Consider the following 14,064-nt stretch of genomic DNA (forward strand, 5'->3'; position numbering starts at 1 on the left):
TTTCTTTCACGTCATAATCCGTTACTGTCAGTAAATGTTTTAGCTTTGATATGGTGACGTATACTTTGTCAGTTGACTAATTCAATACAATTTTGCTCAATAATGCCATTTGAAGATTGTTGCAAAATTCAAAATTAGACATTTCAACCGCAGAAAAGTACACCTCACCCTGTCAACAGAATCTAGGTTTGATGTTGACACCAATTCTGCCTTTCTATATACCGTATTAACTACTAGATTGCTATTTCTGGCGGTAGACTCACAACTTTCAATCTAGACTCCACGGAGAGGTGTCTATACGAAATAAATATGTATCTATCTAGCTTTATTTCTACGTTTATTAACAATGAATGAACACCATAAAAACATATGTATGTTATAAAATTGGGGGAAATATTTTGTTTGTATTACTTGATAAGTACGTTTCAGCTATTTTGAAATAAACTATATTATTATGGTGCAAAAAGAGTAAAAACGTTTTGAAAATGGCGACTGCACGCTTTATTCTTTTGAACATGGTAGGAATAACAAAGCGAAAAAAAACAAAGACTCGTGTGAAATATATAATTTATTAAAATCATGAACACTGGATCTCATCAGCACCGATACAAGTAGGAAAGTTTTAGTACAAAATAGACTTTGATTTACTAGACATGCTATATCTGTAAAAATGTATGTCGTTTATAACAGAAATGACAATTTATGTCAGTCTAGTTAATTACATTATTGTTAATCACTTTGTTTATCAACAAGAAAATATTTGCTTTAGTGAAATTATTCACTTTGATAACATCGACCCCAGAAACAATTGGAGCTGACCTATTTACTTGTATTCTCTCGTAAAGAAATGGAACTCGCCTGTGGTAATATTTCTGGGACAAAATTGATACAATAGATAAAGTATGGCTCAGGTAAATGCATGGACATTGGTGTTAACAAATAAATACTAGTATTGACATGCATATCAGTAAAAATACCATATATATATATATGGTATGGAGTAAATTTTGTGTTCTTATGATAATTGAATCTCAATCTGATTAAAAACAAATCCTTATAACCACTGTTCAAACATAGTAATAAAAATACAGATCCTTATAACCACTGTTCAAACATGATAATAATAAAGGATATGTAATTTAATTAGATTGATTGATTCTTTTAAATAGATCTACATTGTACAATATAATAACCATTTTCTATTACCGCTAAGCAAGAAATTGCCAAAGGAATCCTGTTCTAATATTTCATACCCAGTCGGAAAATGCTCAAACAAATACATTGAGCATTAAAATCAAACAAAAGAATAATGCTGGCATGCAATAACAAAACAAATCGATTCGTGAAAAATCCCGTAATAAAATTGTTTATTGGAAAGACAAATATACTATTCTTGGGACAATCTTTGTAGGTACTTTGAAATTATTTTGCAGCTAGATATACGTCATGTGTCCGAATACTTCTTTTTCTCATAACCTTTTCTATATCTGAGGAAGGTATTTCAAGATAACCAAAGGGTTTCTACAAAATTGTAAGATATTCCGTCAAATTCTTTTCACTGATATATAATTTACACACCTGCACACTTGAATCATCTGACTGACTTCGCTTAAATACATCAGGCAGACTGCTAGTGAAGAGAAATGTCAAAGAAGTCTGTTTTGAACTATGATCATAAATACATACAGCAAATGATATTTTCAAAATAACAAATGATTATGCTCGAAAATGTAAATAAAATCATTAACATCGATATATTCATGATACTGGTATTCTAAGAAGAATTATGCTTCGATCAGTAAAAGCGGTTTGTTTTTAAACAGCTTAAAATTGACCGACCAATGGGATAGCCTTGCTACACACCTTTGGATGTCTTTAAATATTTTCATGACCTCTGACATTGTGTTCAATCACTTTGTGTTTGAAAATGATTCAGAATTTTAAAACAACACGACAATATCAACCGCACAGTGACGTAATGGCAGGCAACGCACATTCGATTCGCTTTCAGAAACGGACTTCGAAGTGAAATGTAACAATTTTGTGAAGATATTATCAACGGACCGGATCGTCTGCATACCGGTACATTAGAAACATAAATTTCCCAAACACACAACTTCACTAAAATCGAAGGCATAATAAAATGATTATACATCATAGACATATAATGAGATATGCTACTTGAGGATAATGTTACATGTACTATAAATTAGACGAATTCGAAAATGATAAATATATTTTTACTGTATAGTTTTAACATGTTGTATTAATATTTTTTTAATTGCACAATTGGATTATTGCATACTTAGTATCTGAATGTATTGGTAATTCAACAAAATAATGTTTCGTGTCTGTCTACTGTTGTGTATCGCAGTCATGTCTGAGTTGATTGTGCACAACTCTCAGTGATTCATTAATGAGCGAGGGTGAAGTGATGAATGAGAAGCATGTTGACTAGAGTCGACATTACTGACATAGATCTGTCACAGTAGTAACCGGATCGGATGGCAGTCTCTTCAGAATTGTGACGTCTTTCTCCGGTATCTCTTTGGTCGTGGTGGTCGCTCTGAAACAAAGCAACAAAGGATAAACATGCATACTTATCTTACAAAGAAAAACTATGCCATTGAAATATCGTATTAAACCTCCTTATACATTGTGTACAGCTATTCATATTCACATTGTATCTCTTAGATTGACTTCCCAATGTCGGGACATCGTGGAGGCAAAGATTACAGAATTATTGGGCCCGTTTCTGATACAGATGAACTTACCTGGCGGTTTCGGGGAAGGTACACTTTGTTTGCGGATAGGCTCGTTGTGTTTTTGGACAGACGCACTGTGTTTCTGGGATGGCAAGTTGTATGACTCGTATATACACTCATCATCTGAAAAATAGAGGAAAGTCCTAGTAAAACTACTAGTAATAGTGTATTTACTTGATAGTAATATTTGTCCTTCTACACTTAATAGGCATAGAAATTGGAAAAAAACAAAATTTTAAAAATTTATCAATTAATTTAAAAGAGATTGTTCGGTATACATTGCTCCAGCTCATTTCCTCCACTATGTTTTTGTATATTTCGATACAGTGTTTCGAACGGTATCATAAAATGATCAACATGTGTAAAAAGGCAGAAAAGATGCTAAGGATACCAACTGTTTTTACCATAATGAAAGAAACAAAAGAAGAAAATTTTCTGACACAACAATACTGTAATATTAACACAACATATGGTTTTCAAAACTTCTTGACAGCCACGGAGTTTCGCATTCCCAATACTTAACATATGTCATTACTACGGCATACAACGTTGCCAAACCGTAACGATTAGAAAAATCGTCGATTTGGAAAATGAAAACTGGTGACACAATATAGCGAAAGCCTTACTATACCTGCATATACGATATCGTCTTGTGTGTAGCCCACTGCCGCAGTCTTCAGGTCCGACTCGCTTTTATACTGGACCTCGGTCTTTTCCTCTAACTTCTTAGACTGGCGGGAACTCTGTGGCAGGGTGGTCAACGATTTGTTCTTCTTTCTCCAGAACTTGTACCTTTCCTCTTCTTGTGCTCTAATACAACAATAAAAAAACATTTACATTGACATTATAAACAAATGTAACACTCGGGTATTAGCTGGTTGTTTGGATGATTATTATACAGTTAAAGTATGGGGTTGAGGGATATAGCAAGTTTCTGGTTTCACGAGACTTGTCTATTTCACGAGGCGGAGCCGAGGGAAATAGGCAAGTTCGAGGGAAACCGGAAACTTGATATATATATATCACTCAAATCCATACTTTAACTGTTTTAATATACCGATACATACAAAAGCTATGATAAGACTAAACATATATTTCTTTCATACGGTAACGTTCTCTCTATTCCCGTCGCGTACGGCAATGGCTATTGGAGATTGAGATAATTTTACATTGTAATCGATCTACGTAATCTTATCTTCAAACATACAAATTATTCTGAGATGATAACTGTGATTCTATGTCCGTTTTGTTTTGCTTCTATTCAAACCGCAGGTTAAAATTTGATTCCGCTATGATTTCTCGATATTTCAACATTTATACCACTAACACCTCAAATCTGATTGGTTAAACGGAAATACCCGAGTGCAAGGGTGTGCTAGCTTCCAGTGGTGTGCTAGTTCGATGACTAACACACAGCTGAGAGAGGTTTTTGGAAAAAGCAGGGAGCTAGTAAATTTAACAAAGTATTTTTTATATAGAGTAAATAAAGTAGAGGTATATTAAAAAGATTTAACAGTCTTATAATAATAACTAAATAGCAGCTGAGGTATTTATTAGTAAGGACGGCCTCCGCTGGTTGTGCTTAGTGCATTTGTGTTTTTGGGAGACTGTGGTATATTCATGCTGTGTCTCCTTGGAGTAGAGAAAACGCTTCACATTTTATAGTGCAATCTCACGGAAGTAAACTGTCAAAGACACCAAACAACATATTCAATCCAATCACATACTGACAACGGGCAAACCAGTCGTCCCTTTATCGTTAGGAATGGATTCATTCAACGTTTTTATAATTCGATTACACCAAATTGTCTGTGCTGTAGAAGTCAATATGGTGTTAAATACCGCCCTGTTACAGTTGAATGCAATCAGAGATATATGACACCATATTGATTAAATCAAACTTCCTAAACAGGAAAAGTAGATTTATCTTTAAAAATTGCCAACTTGAATAGGAATATTTTATGTGCATGTAACTGTCAGAAGAACGATGGCTATAGAGCACCACCCTGGGGAACTCGACGTTTGAGCAGTGAAGTTCACAACCAAGTTGTGATGTCAAAATTTACATGGTGATATTAACACGGTTTTTCTAACCATATCTGTCATACAAAAACACCGAGTAGATCTCAACCTCCACGTGACCAGGTGTGACAAAGAGATAAATAGGTAATCAGAGTACATTTTGTATATCTAGTCTATCAATGAAAATTACTACATTCGATATTATCAATATTCACATCGATTTTGACTAAGCCCTTTCAGCATCTATATATAACAAATAACCCAACAACACAACTTCCTACATATATTATATGTCACAACTGACACGCATTCTTTTATCAAGCTGTAACTATGAACTATAACATACTATTCAGTAAGACACGTACGCTTACCCATATCACACATTGTGTCAGTACGTGTTGTAAGGAAACATGTCTACTCCATTTTGATATCATATTTCACCATGGAAATGACATCAGTTCCATTCTTTTCAATGAATAATGGAAACTTTTGGAATAGTTCATCATAAACTATACAAATTAGTACTTCCATTTCCAGGTAATACATATCAAATTATTACCTCAGCACAAACGAATAATTTGGACTATATCATTGACTAATCCTTCACCCAGTATTTCCTGTAATCCACATAACTTAGTACATGTAACGTCACTGGTATTTTGATCTTATCCGTCACATCCTGACAAAATCTTACATTCCATCATGTATGATACTGCCTATTTAGAAATGTATCATGTCACAAAATAAAGAAATCAACATCTCATTACGTTCCGAAGCATAGTTAATACAACCCATATTGATTATGTGTTTCCAAATTTCGTGTTTGATAAATCTCACCTTTGACCCTTTAACCAAAATGATGTTGCTAGGCCACACGTATAACCAAAATGATGTTGCTAGGCCACACGTATAACCAAAATGATGTTGCTAGGCCACACCACCCGTATAACCAAAATGATGTTGGTAGGCCACACGTATAACCAAAATGATGTTGGTAGGCCACATGTATAACCAAGATGATGTTGCTAGGCCACATGTATAACCAAAATGATATTGCTAGGCCACACGTATAACCAAAATGATGTTGCTAGGCCACACGTATAACCAAAATGATGTTGCTAGGCCACACCACACGTTTAACCAAAATGATGTTGCTAGGCCACCCGTATAACCAAAATGATGTTGGTAGGCCACACGTATAACCAAAATGATGTTGGTAGGCCACATGTATAACAGAGATGATATTGCTAGGCCACACGTATAACCAAAATGATGTTGCTAGGCCACACGTATAACCAAAATGATGTTGGTAGGCCACACGTATAACCAAAATGATGTTGCTAGGCCACACCACACGTTTAACAAATGATAGGATATAACCAAAATAGGCCTACGTATAACCAAAATGATGTTGGTAGGCCACACGTATAACCAAAATGATGTTGCTAGGCCACACCACACGTTTAACCAAAATGATGTTGCTAGGCCACACGTATAACCAAAATGATGTTGGTAGGCCACACGTATAACCAAAATGATGTTGCTAGGCCACACGTATAACCAAAATGATGTTGCTAGGCCACACGTATAACCAAAATGATGTTGCTAGGCCACACGTATAACCAAAATGATGTTGCTAGGCCACAGTATAACCAAAATGATGTGTAGGCACACACACGTATAACCAAAATGATGTTGCTAGGCCACACGTATAACCAAAATGATGTTGGTAGGCCACAGTATAACAAAATGATGTTTGCTAGGCCACACGTATATAACCAAAATGATGTTGCTAGGCCACACGTATAACCAAAATGATGTTGCTAGGCCACATGTATAACCAAAATGATGTTGCTAGGCCACACGTATAACCAAAATGATGTTGCTAGGCCACACGTATAACCAAAATGATGTTGGTAGGCCACACGTATAACCAAAATGATGTTGCTAGGCCACACGTATAACCAAAATGATGTTGCTAGGCCACACGTATAACCAAAATGATGTTGGTAGGCCACAGTATAAACAGAAATGATATTGCTAGGCCACACGTATAACCAAAATGATGTTGCTAGGCCACACGTATAACCAAAATGATGTTGCTAGGCCACATGTATACAAAATGATTTGCTAGGCCACACGTATAACCAAAATGATGTTGCTAGGCCACATGTATAACAGAGATGATATTGCTAGGCCACACGTATAACCAAAATGATGTTGCTAGGCCACACGTATAACCAAAATGATGTTGCTAGGCACACCACGTATAACCAAAATGATGTTGCTAGGCCACACGTATAACCAAAATGATGTTGGTAGGCCACACGTATAACCAAAATGATATGTTGCTAGGCCACAGTATAACAAATGATTTGCTAGGCCACACGTATAACCAAATGATGTTGCTAGGCCACACGTATAACCAAAATGATGTTGCTAGGCCACACCACACGTTTAACCAAAATAATGTTGCTAGGCCACACTATAACCAAAATGAAGTTGGTAGGCCACACGTATAACCAAAATGATATTGCTAGGCCACATGTATAACAGAGATGATATTGCTAGGCCACACGTATAACCAAAATGATGTTGGTAGGCCACATGTATAACAGAGATGATATTGCTAGGCCACACGTATAACCAAAATGATGTTGGTAGGCCACATGTATAACAGAAATGATATTGCTAGGCCACACGTATAACCAAAATGATGTTGCTAGGCCACACGTATAAAAGATAATGTTGTTTAGGCCACACGTATAACCAAAATGAGATGTTGCTAGGCCACACGTATAACCAAAATGATGTTGGTAGGCCACGTATAACACAATGATGTTGCTAGGCCACACGTATAACAAAATGATGTTGGTAGGCCACATGTATAACAGAGATGATATTGCTAGGCCACACGTATAACCAAAATGATGTTGCTAGGCCACATGTATAACCAAATGATGATATTGCTAGGCCACACGTATAACCAAAATGATGTTGGTAGGCCACACGTATAACCAAAATGATGTTGCTAGGCCACACCACACGTTTAATCAAAATGATGTTGCTAGGCCACACGTATAACCAAAATGATGTTGGTAGGCCACAGTATAACCAAAAAATGTTGGTAGGCCACATGTATAACAGAGATGATTTCTAGGCCACAGTATAACCAAAATGATGTTGCTAGGCCACACGTATAACCAAAATGATGTTGCTAGGCCACACGTACAACCAAAATGATGTTGCTAGGCAACCACACGTTTAACCAAAATGATGTTGCTAGGCCACCGTATAACCAAAATGATGTTGCTAGGCCACACGTATAACCAAAATGATTTGCTAGGCCACATGTATAACCAAAATGATGTTGGTAGGCCACACGTATAACCAAAATGATGTTGGTAGGCCACATGTATAACAGAGATGATATTGCTAGGCCACACGTATAACCAAAATGATGTTGCTAGGCCACACGTATAACCATAATGATGTTGCTAGGCCACACGTATAACCAAAATGATGTTGGTAGGCCACATGTATAACAGAGATGATATTGCTAGGCCACACGTATAACCAAAATAATGTTGGTAGGCCACATGTATAACAGAGATGATATTGCTAGGCCACACGTATAACCAAAATAATGTTGGTAGGCCACATGTATAACAGAGATGATATTGCTAGGCCACACGTATAACCAAAATGATGTTGCTAGGCCACACGTATAAGAGAGATAATGTTGTTAGGCCACACGTATAACAATAACATCAACGATGTTACTAGGCCACACGTATAATCAAAATGATGTTGGTAGGCCACAAAATAACATCAATGATGTTGCTAGGCCACACGTATAATCAAAATGATGTTGGTAGGCCACATGTATAACAGAGATGATATTGCTAGGCCACACGTATAACCAAAATAATGTTGGTAGGCCACATGTATAACAGAGATGATATTTGCTAGGCCACACGTATAACCAAAATGATGTTGCTAGGCCACACGTATAACCAAAATGATGTTGGTAGGCCGCACGTATAACCAAAATGATGTTGCTAGGCCACACCACACGTTTAATCAAAATGATGTTGCTAGGCCACAGGTATAACCAAAATGATGTTGGTAGGCCACAGGTATAACCAAAATGATGTTGGTAGGCCACATGTATAACAGAGATGATATTCCTAGGCCACATGTATAACCAAAATGATGTTGCTAGGCTACACGTATAACCATAATGATGTTGCTAGGCCACACGTACAACCAAAATGATGTTGCTAGGCCACACCACACGTTTAACCAAAATGATGTTGCTAGGCCACGCGTATAACCAAAATGAAGTTGGTAGGCCACACGTATAACCAAAATGATATTGCTAGGCCACATGTATAACCAAAATGATGTTGCTAGGCCACACGTATAACCAAAATGATGTTGGTAGGCCACACGTATAACCAAAATGATGTTGCTAGGCCACACCACACGTTTAACCAAAATGATGTTGCTAGGCCACATGTATAACAGAGATGATATTGCTAGGCCACACGTATAACCAAAATGATGTTGGTAGGCCACATGTATAACAGAGATGATATTGCTAGGCCACACGTATAACCAAAATAATGTTGGTAGGCCACATGTATAACAGAGATGATATTGCTAGGCCAACGTATAAGGTATAACCAAAATGACGTATAAAAAGATGTATGTAGGCCACACGTATAACCAAAATGATGTTGGTAGGCCACATGTATAACCAAAATGATGTTGCTAGGCCACACGTATAAGAGAGATAATGTTGCTAGGCCACACGTATAACAATAACATCAACGATGTTACTAGGCCACACGTATAATCAAAATGATGTTGGTAGGCCACAAAATAACATCAATGATGTTGCTAGGCCACACGTATAATCAAAATGATGTTGGTAGGCCACATGTATAACAGAGATGATATTGCTAGGCCACACGTATAACATCAATGATGTTGGTAGGCCACACGTATTAGAGAGATAATGTTGCTAAGCCACACGTATAACCAAAATGATTTTATTAGGCCATACGTATAAGTGAGATATTGTTGGTAGGCCTAACGTATGAATTCCATGATGTTGCTAGGCCACATGTATAATCAAAATGAAGTTGGTAGGCCACAATATAACAGAGATGATATTGCTAGGCCACATGTATAAGAGAGATGAAGTTGCTATGCAACACGTATAAGAGAGATAGTGTTGCCAGGCCACACATATAACCAAAATGATGTTGCTAGGCCACACGTATAAAAGAGATAGTGTTGCCAGGCCACAAGTATAACCAAAATGATGTTGCAAGACTACAACTAGTACTATGTTACACGCATAAAAGAAATGGTGTTGCCAGGTTACACGTATAAAGGAAATGTGTTGCTAGTTTGCATGTACATACAATGTAAGATATATGTTGCTAGGTATAAAAGAAATAGTGTTGCTAGGTTAATCATAGGAAATGTGTGCTATGTTACATATAGGCAACACATATAAAATATTATGTTGCTAGGTTGCATGTATAAAAGAAAGTGTTGCTAGGTTACACGTATAAAGGAAATGGTGTTGCTAGGTTAAACGTATAAAGGAAACGTAGTTGCTAGGTTACACGTGTAAAGGAAATGGTGTTGCTAGGTTAAACGTATAAAGGAAACGTAGTTGCTAGGTTACACGTATAAAGGAAATGGTGTTGCTAGGTTAAACGTATAAAGGAAACGTAGTTGCTAGGTTACACGTATAAAGGAAATGGTGTTGCTAGGTTACACGTACAAAGGAAATAATGTTGCTAGGTTAAACGTATAAAGGAAACGTAGTTGCTAGGTTACACGTGTAAAAGAAATGGTGTTACTAGGTTACATATATATGAAATGTGTTGCTAGATTACATATATATGAAATGTGTTGCTAGGTTACATATATATGAAATATGTTGCTAGGTTATTATATAAAATGTGTTGCTAGGTTACATATATATGAAATGTGTTGCTAGGTTACACGAATAAAAGAAATGGTGAAACGTATAAAGGAAATCTCTCTTTGATTTACAAAAAAAAATCCAACTTCATTACATGTATAATATAATTACCTTTCTACGAGACAGCCTACAGAAGCACTAGCTTTCGGAACCTCAGGAGGCTGGTAATCCTCGTATGCCTGGTCGCTGTATTTTACCAAATTATCATAAACGTCCTTTTGGAGCTCCTCTACATCGACTTGAGTCCATACCTCTTTTGGTGGAAACCTGAAATAACTTGTAGGAAACTGTAGTTTCTCTGATAATTTTAAAGTCACGTCATGACGTATAGGCACTTTCATACAGACTTCGACTTTAGCATCCAGTCCAGACGTCCGACGCTGGCGTCGGGAAGGTATCGTCGATACGACAACATATGGATCGGACACTAAATACTCCAGGGTGATTTCGCGGTCATTATGTAGCGGGGATCTCGTGTCATCAAACGGCAGAAAGTCGACGTCTACCGGAAGTGAAACCCGTCCTGAAAATACAGCGTCGGCACGGAACCCTTTCTCTTTCCCAGGAGGCGGGACTTCGATCAGCCTTAGGTCAAGGTCGTCGGGAAGATACAAAGCCTTCTTTGATCCATCCTCTAGAATTTTGTAACATCCAACCACTGGAATATCAACATATGATTTCTTACTGAATTTGATTTTGTATTTAAGCACTGTTAATGATTTGAACACTAGAACATCGCCGGATCTTAGTGAAAACGGCGCGGGAACGTCTGAAGCTATATCTTCCATAACCTTGACATTGATTGGTTCATTAAGTTCAACAAGGTCAAGGATGGATCTAAAACGTCTTAAAGCTTTCCTGAAACGTCCCTTCACATTGTTCGATATACTGTAGTAGTCTTTTTCTGTGATACCTAACAACTTTGGGTCATGTTCCACACGGTGCACTAACACTTCTAACTCCTGTGAAAAATGTCTCCGGAACGTACCAGGGATGGATTTGTAGTTTGTAATCACAGCAGTGATCGGGAATTCAGACTCAAACTCGGTAACAAAATCACGGAGAGAATACTCCTTTGCCATTGGCTTTTCATACTCAGCCTCCGTACTCGACACAACCTCAAGGTCAAGGTTAAGGTCGAGTTTCCATCGCACATCCAAGTCGTCTCTAGGCGACGCTACAAAGAACACTTCCGGTTTTTGCATGGTGATGATACCTTTATGCGTTAATGGCAACCCGGTAATTCTAGACAAAGTTAATTCTTTGTTTGTAATATTACCGTACGTAGGCTCATCATCGTCATTTTTCTGAGATTCTTCAACGGCAGCGAAATTCATGTTTTCGCTTGACAATTTAAGTTTTCTAGACACTACTCCAAATGATATGACTTCCTGTAATGTATAACTCCTGTCGTCTTCCAGAACTGAAAAGTCTCCGTGACAAGATTTCGGAAGCTGGATTAAAGTTCCTTTCTCATCCTCACATTCCATGAATATTTGTTCGTCCATTGGGCTACGAATTTTCCTATGGAATCTGAACGTTTCATCCTTTCGAAAAATTGCTGGCAAATATGGGTCATCGTAGCCCTTATTGGCCTGGAATTTCATAGGGAAGACGTCCAGCAAATCTCCGACTGTCGGGAATATCTTTGGTGTGTCCCCGGAGGGCAGCTGACCCGAAACAATTTTGAATTTGATGGCCGTTTTGGCTGGGACTCTTGCGACCCGTCTTGACCCAGTATCGGTGTCAAAAAATGACAAGTTAACATTGTCCACGGCAAGTGTGTGCAGATAGATAAAATCACCTTTCTTTATACCGGTCCTTCTGTGTACACTATTAAGGTCTTTCCCTCCTACAACCCTCACAAACTTTGGGAGTTTATAACATTCTGTGATATCCTTTAGAGAGAAAATTTGCCTGGCCTCCGTTGATTTATTAGCGGAGGCCGCCATCTTTACATCGCAGTTTTATCTATAACGGAACTGGCCTATGTTGACATTTACTTCACTCACGTGGAATGTTTAAAATGTATGTGTCGTCAGTCGGGTACACCGCAGATTGCAAATGGATATCGATCAATTTAGTCGCCATATTTGTTTACACCAGTATAAAACACCAGTTATATGACAGTGTTTAAGGCTGAGGCTTTACCTGTGTATAGGTGTATATCGTCCATCATTAGCCACATACCTCATAAACAGCTTTCCACAAATTATCCCACTGAATTCCGCCCCGCCAATTAGCACACACAATCGTTGAAGCACAGCTTTATTTTTCACGAACACATGGCACATCCATACTCAGAAAGTCCGTCTGAGAACGTAATGTTATGTTGTAATTAACTGTATAGTGAAAGTTTCCCAATGTTCCTTACAACTCCACCAAAACAAGTCTGTAGATATTTATCAATGGACGACTACTGTACATATGTACACCTATAGGACCCGGGGGTATAACTATGTCTGTCATGCTCGGACGACTCCTGTAGTAAATATAGCATACCTGGGTTTTCCACAATACACAATTTAAAGCTCCCGACACACGTTACGACAGAAACAGTAAATATTTCTCGAGAGTTGAAATAGAACACGAGTTGTCTGGTTTTGTTTAAGTTAATGGTTCTTGGAAATTGGCCAATGGTGCTAGTCGTTGTCTCGCAATTTGTTTGTATCCCAAACGGTCTGATTATTTGGACAAAACCAGACCTAAGCGGTACTACCGATAGTGCATTTGCTATCGGATTGATCCCAAAAAGGTGCATCCGCTGTCCATGTGTCCACAGTTAAATACTGACCGTAAATATTATCTGACAATTTTACGGTGTGTTAAAACACTACACACATAATTCTATGCTACCGTCTACTCACGTTTTACTTACAAGTTTCTTTTGTTTCAACGATGTGTTAAAGATCCATGGGTCAACTATTACTGGCCTAATGGTCATTGGCCTTGCGGTCATTAGAATCCACTCACACCTAAAGTCCGTGCAAATAAACCAATATTGTTGGTTTCTCCTTTCAGTAGGTACATTTACCACTTATCACTGGCCAATACTAACGACTTCTCTCCCTAGAACAGATCTTTCTATTATGAGATTGTGGTTGTCGGAGTGTGTAGCATTGTTGGGATCTATAGTCCTTGGGGTTTCGCGATTGTCTGCATACACAGCATACCCAAGAGGGGTCTGTTATTTCAGCTGCTGTATCTATACCTCCGCTACAATTACCAACTACATTATCATATCATTATAGCGATTCACAGGTATATCCA

At 37.7% G+C, this 14,064-nt stretch overlaps 1 protein-coding gene across 1 annotated transcript; it reads right to left on the bottom strand.

Moving 5' to 3' along the window:
- Window positions 1-555: 555 nt before the first annotated feature.
- Window positions 556-14,064, bottom strand: LOC138325628 (protein THEMIS-like). The gene is made up of 4 exons (XM_069271417.1): window positions 10,906-14,064; window positions 3,397-3,575; window positions 2,775-2,888; window positions 556-2,566 (listed from the first exon to the last, which is right to left on the bottom strand). Exons 1-4 carry the CDS (start codon window positions 12,744-12,746, stop codon window positions 2,517-2,519), a joined length of 2,184 nt encoding a protein of 727 aa, XP_069127518.1. The 5' UTR covers window positions 12,747-14,064; the 3' UTR covers window positions 556-2,516.

This window comes from Argopecten irradians, chromosome 6 (assembly GCF_041381155.1).
Source record: "Argopecten irradians isolate NY chromosome 6, Ai_NY, whole genome shotgun sequence".
Taxonomy (NCBI): Eukaryota; Metazoa; Mollusca; class Bivalvia; order Pectinida; family Pectinidae; genus Argopecten; species Argopecten irradians.

Coding starts and splice junctions, on each gene's coding strand:
- LOC138325628 (XM_069271417.1), bottom strand. CDS start 12,746: ATGGCGGCCTCCGCTAATAAATCAACGGAGGCCAGGCAAATTTTCTCT. Junction 2,889..3,396: donor AGACGATATCGTATATGCAG/GTATAGTAAGGC, acceptor TCTATTTTTCAG/ATGATGAGTGTATATACGAG. Junction 2,567..2,774: donor ACCTTCCCCGAAACCGCCAG/GTAAGTTCATCT, acceptor GCTTTGTTTCAG/AGCGACCACCACGACCAAAG.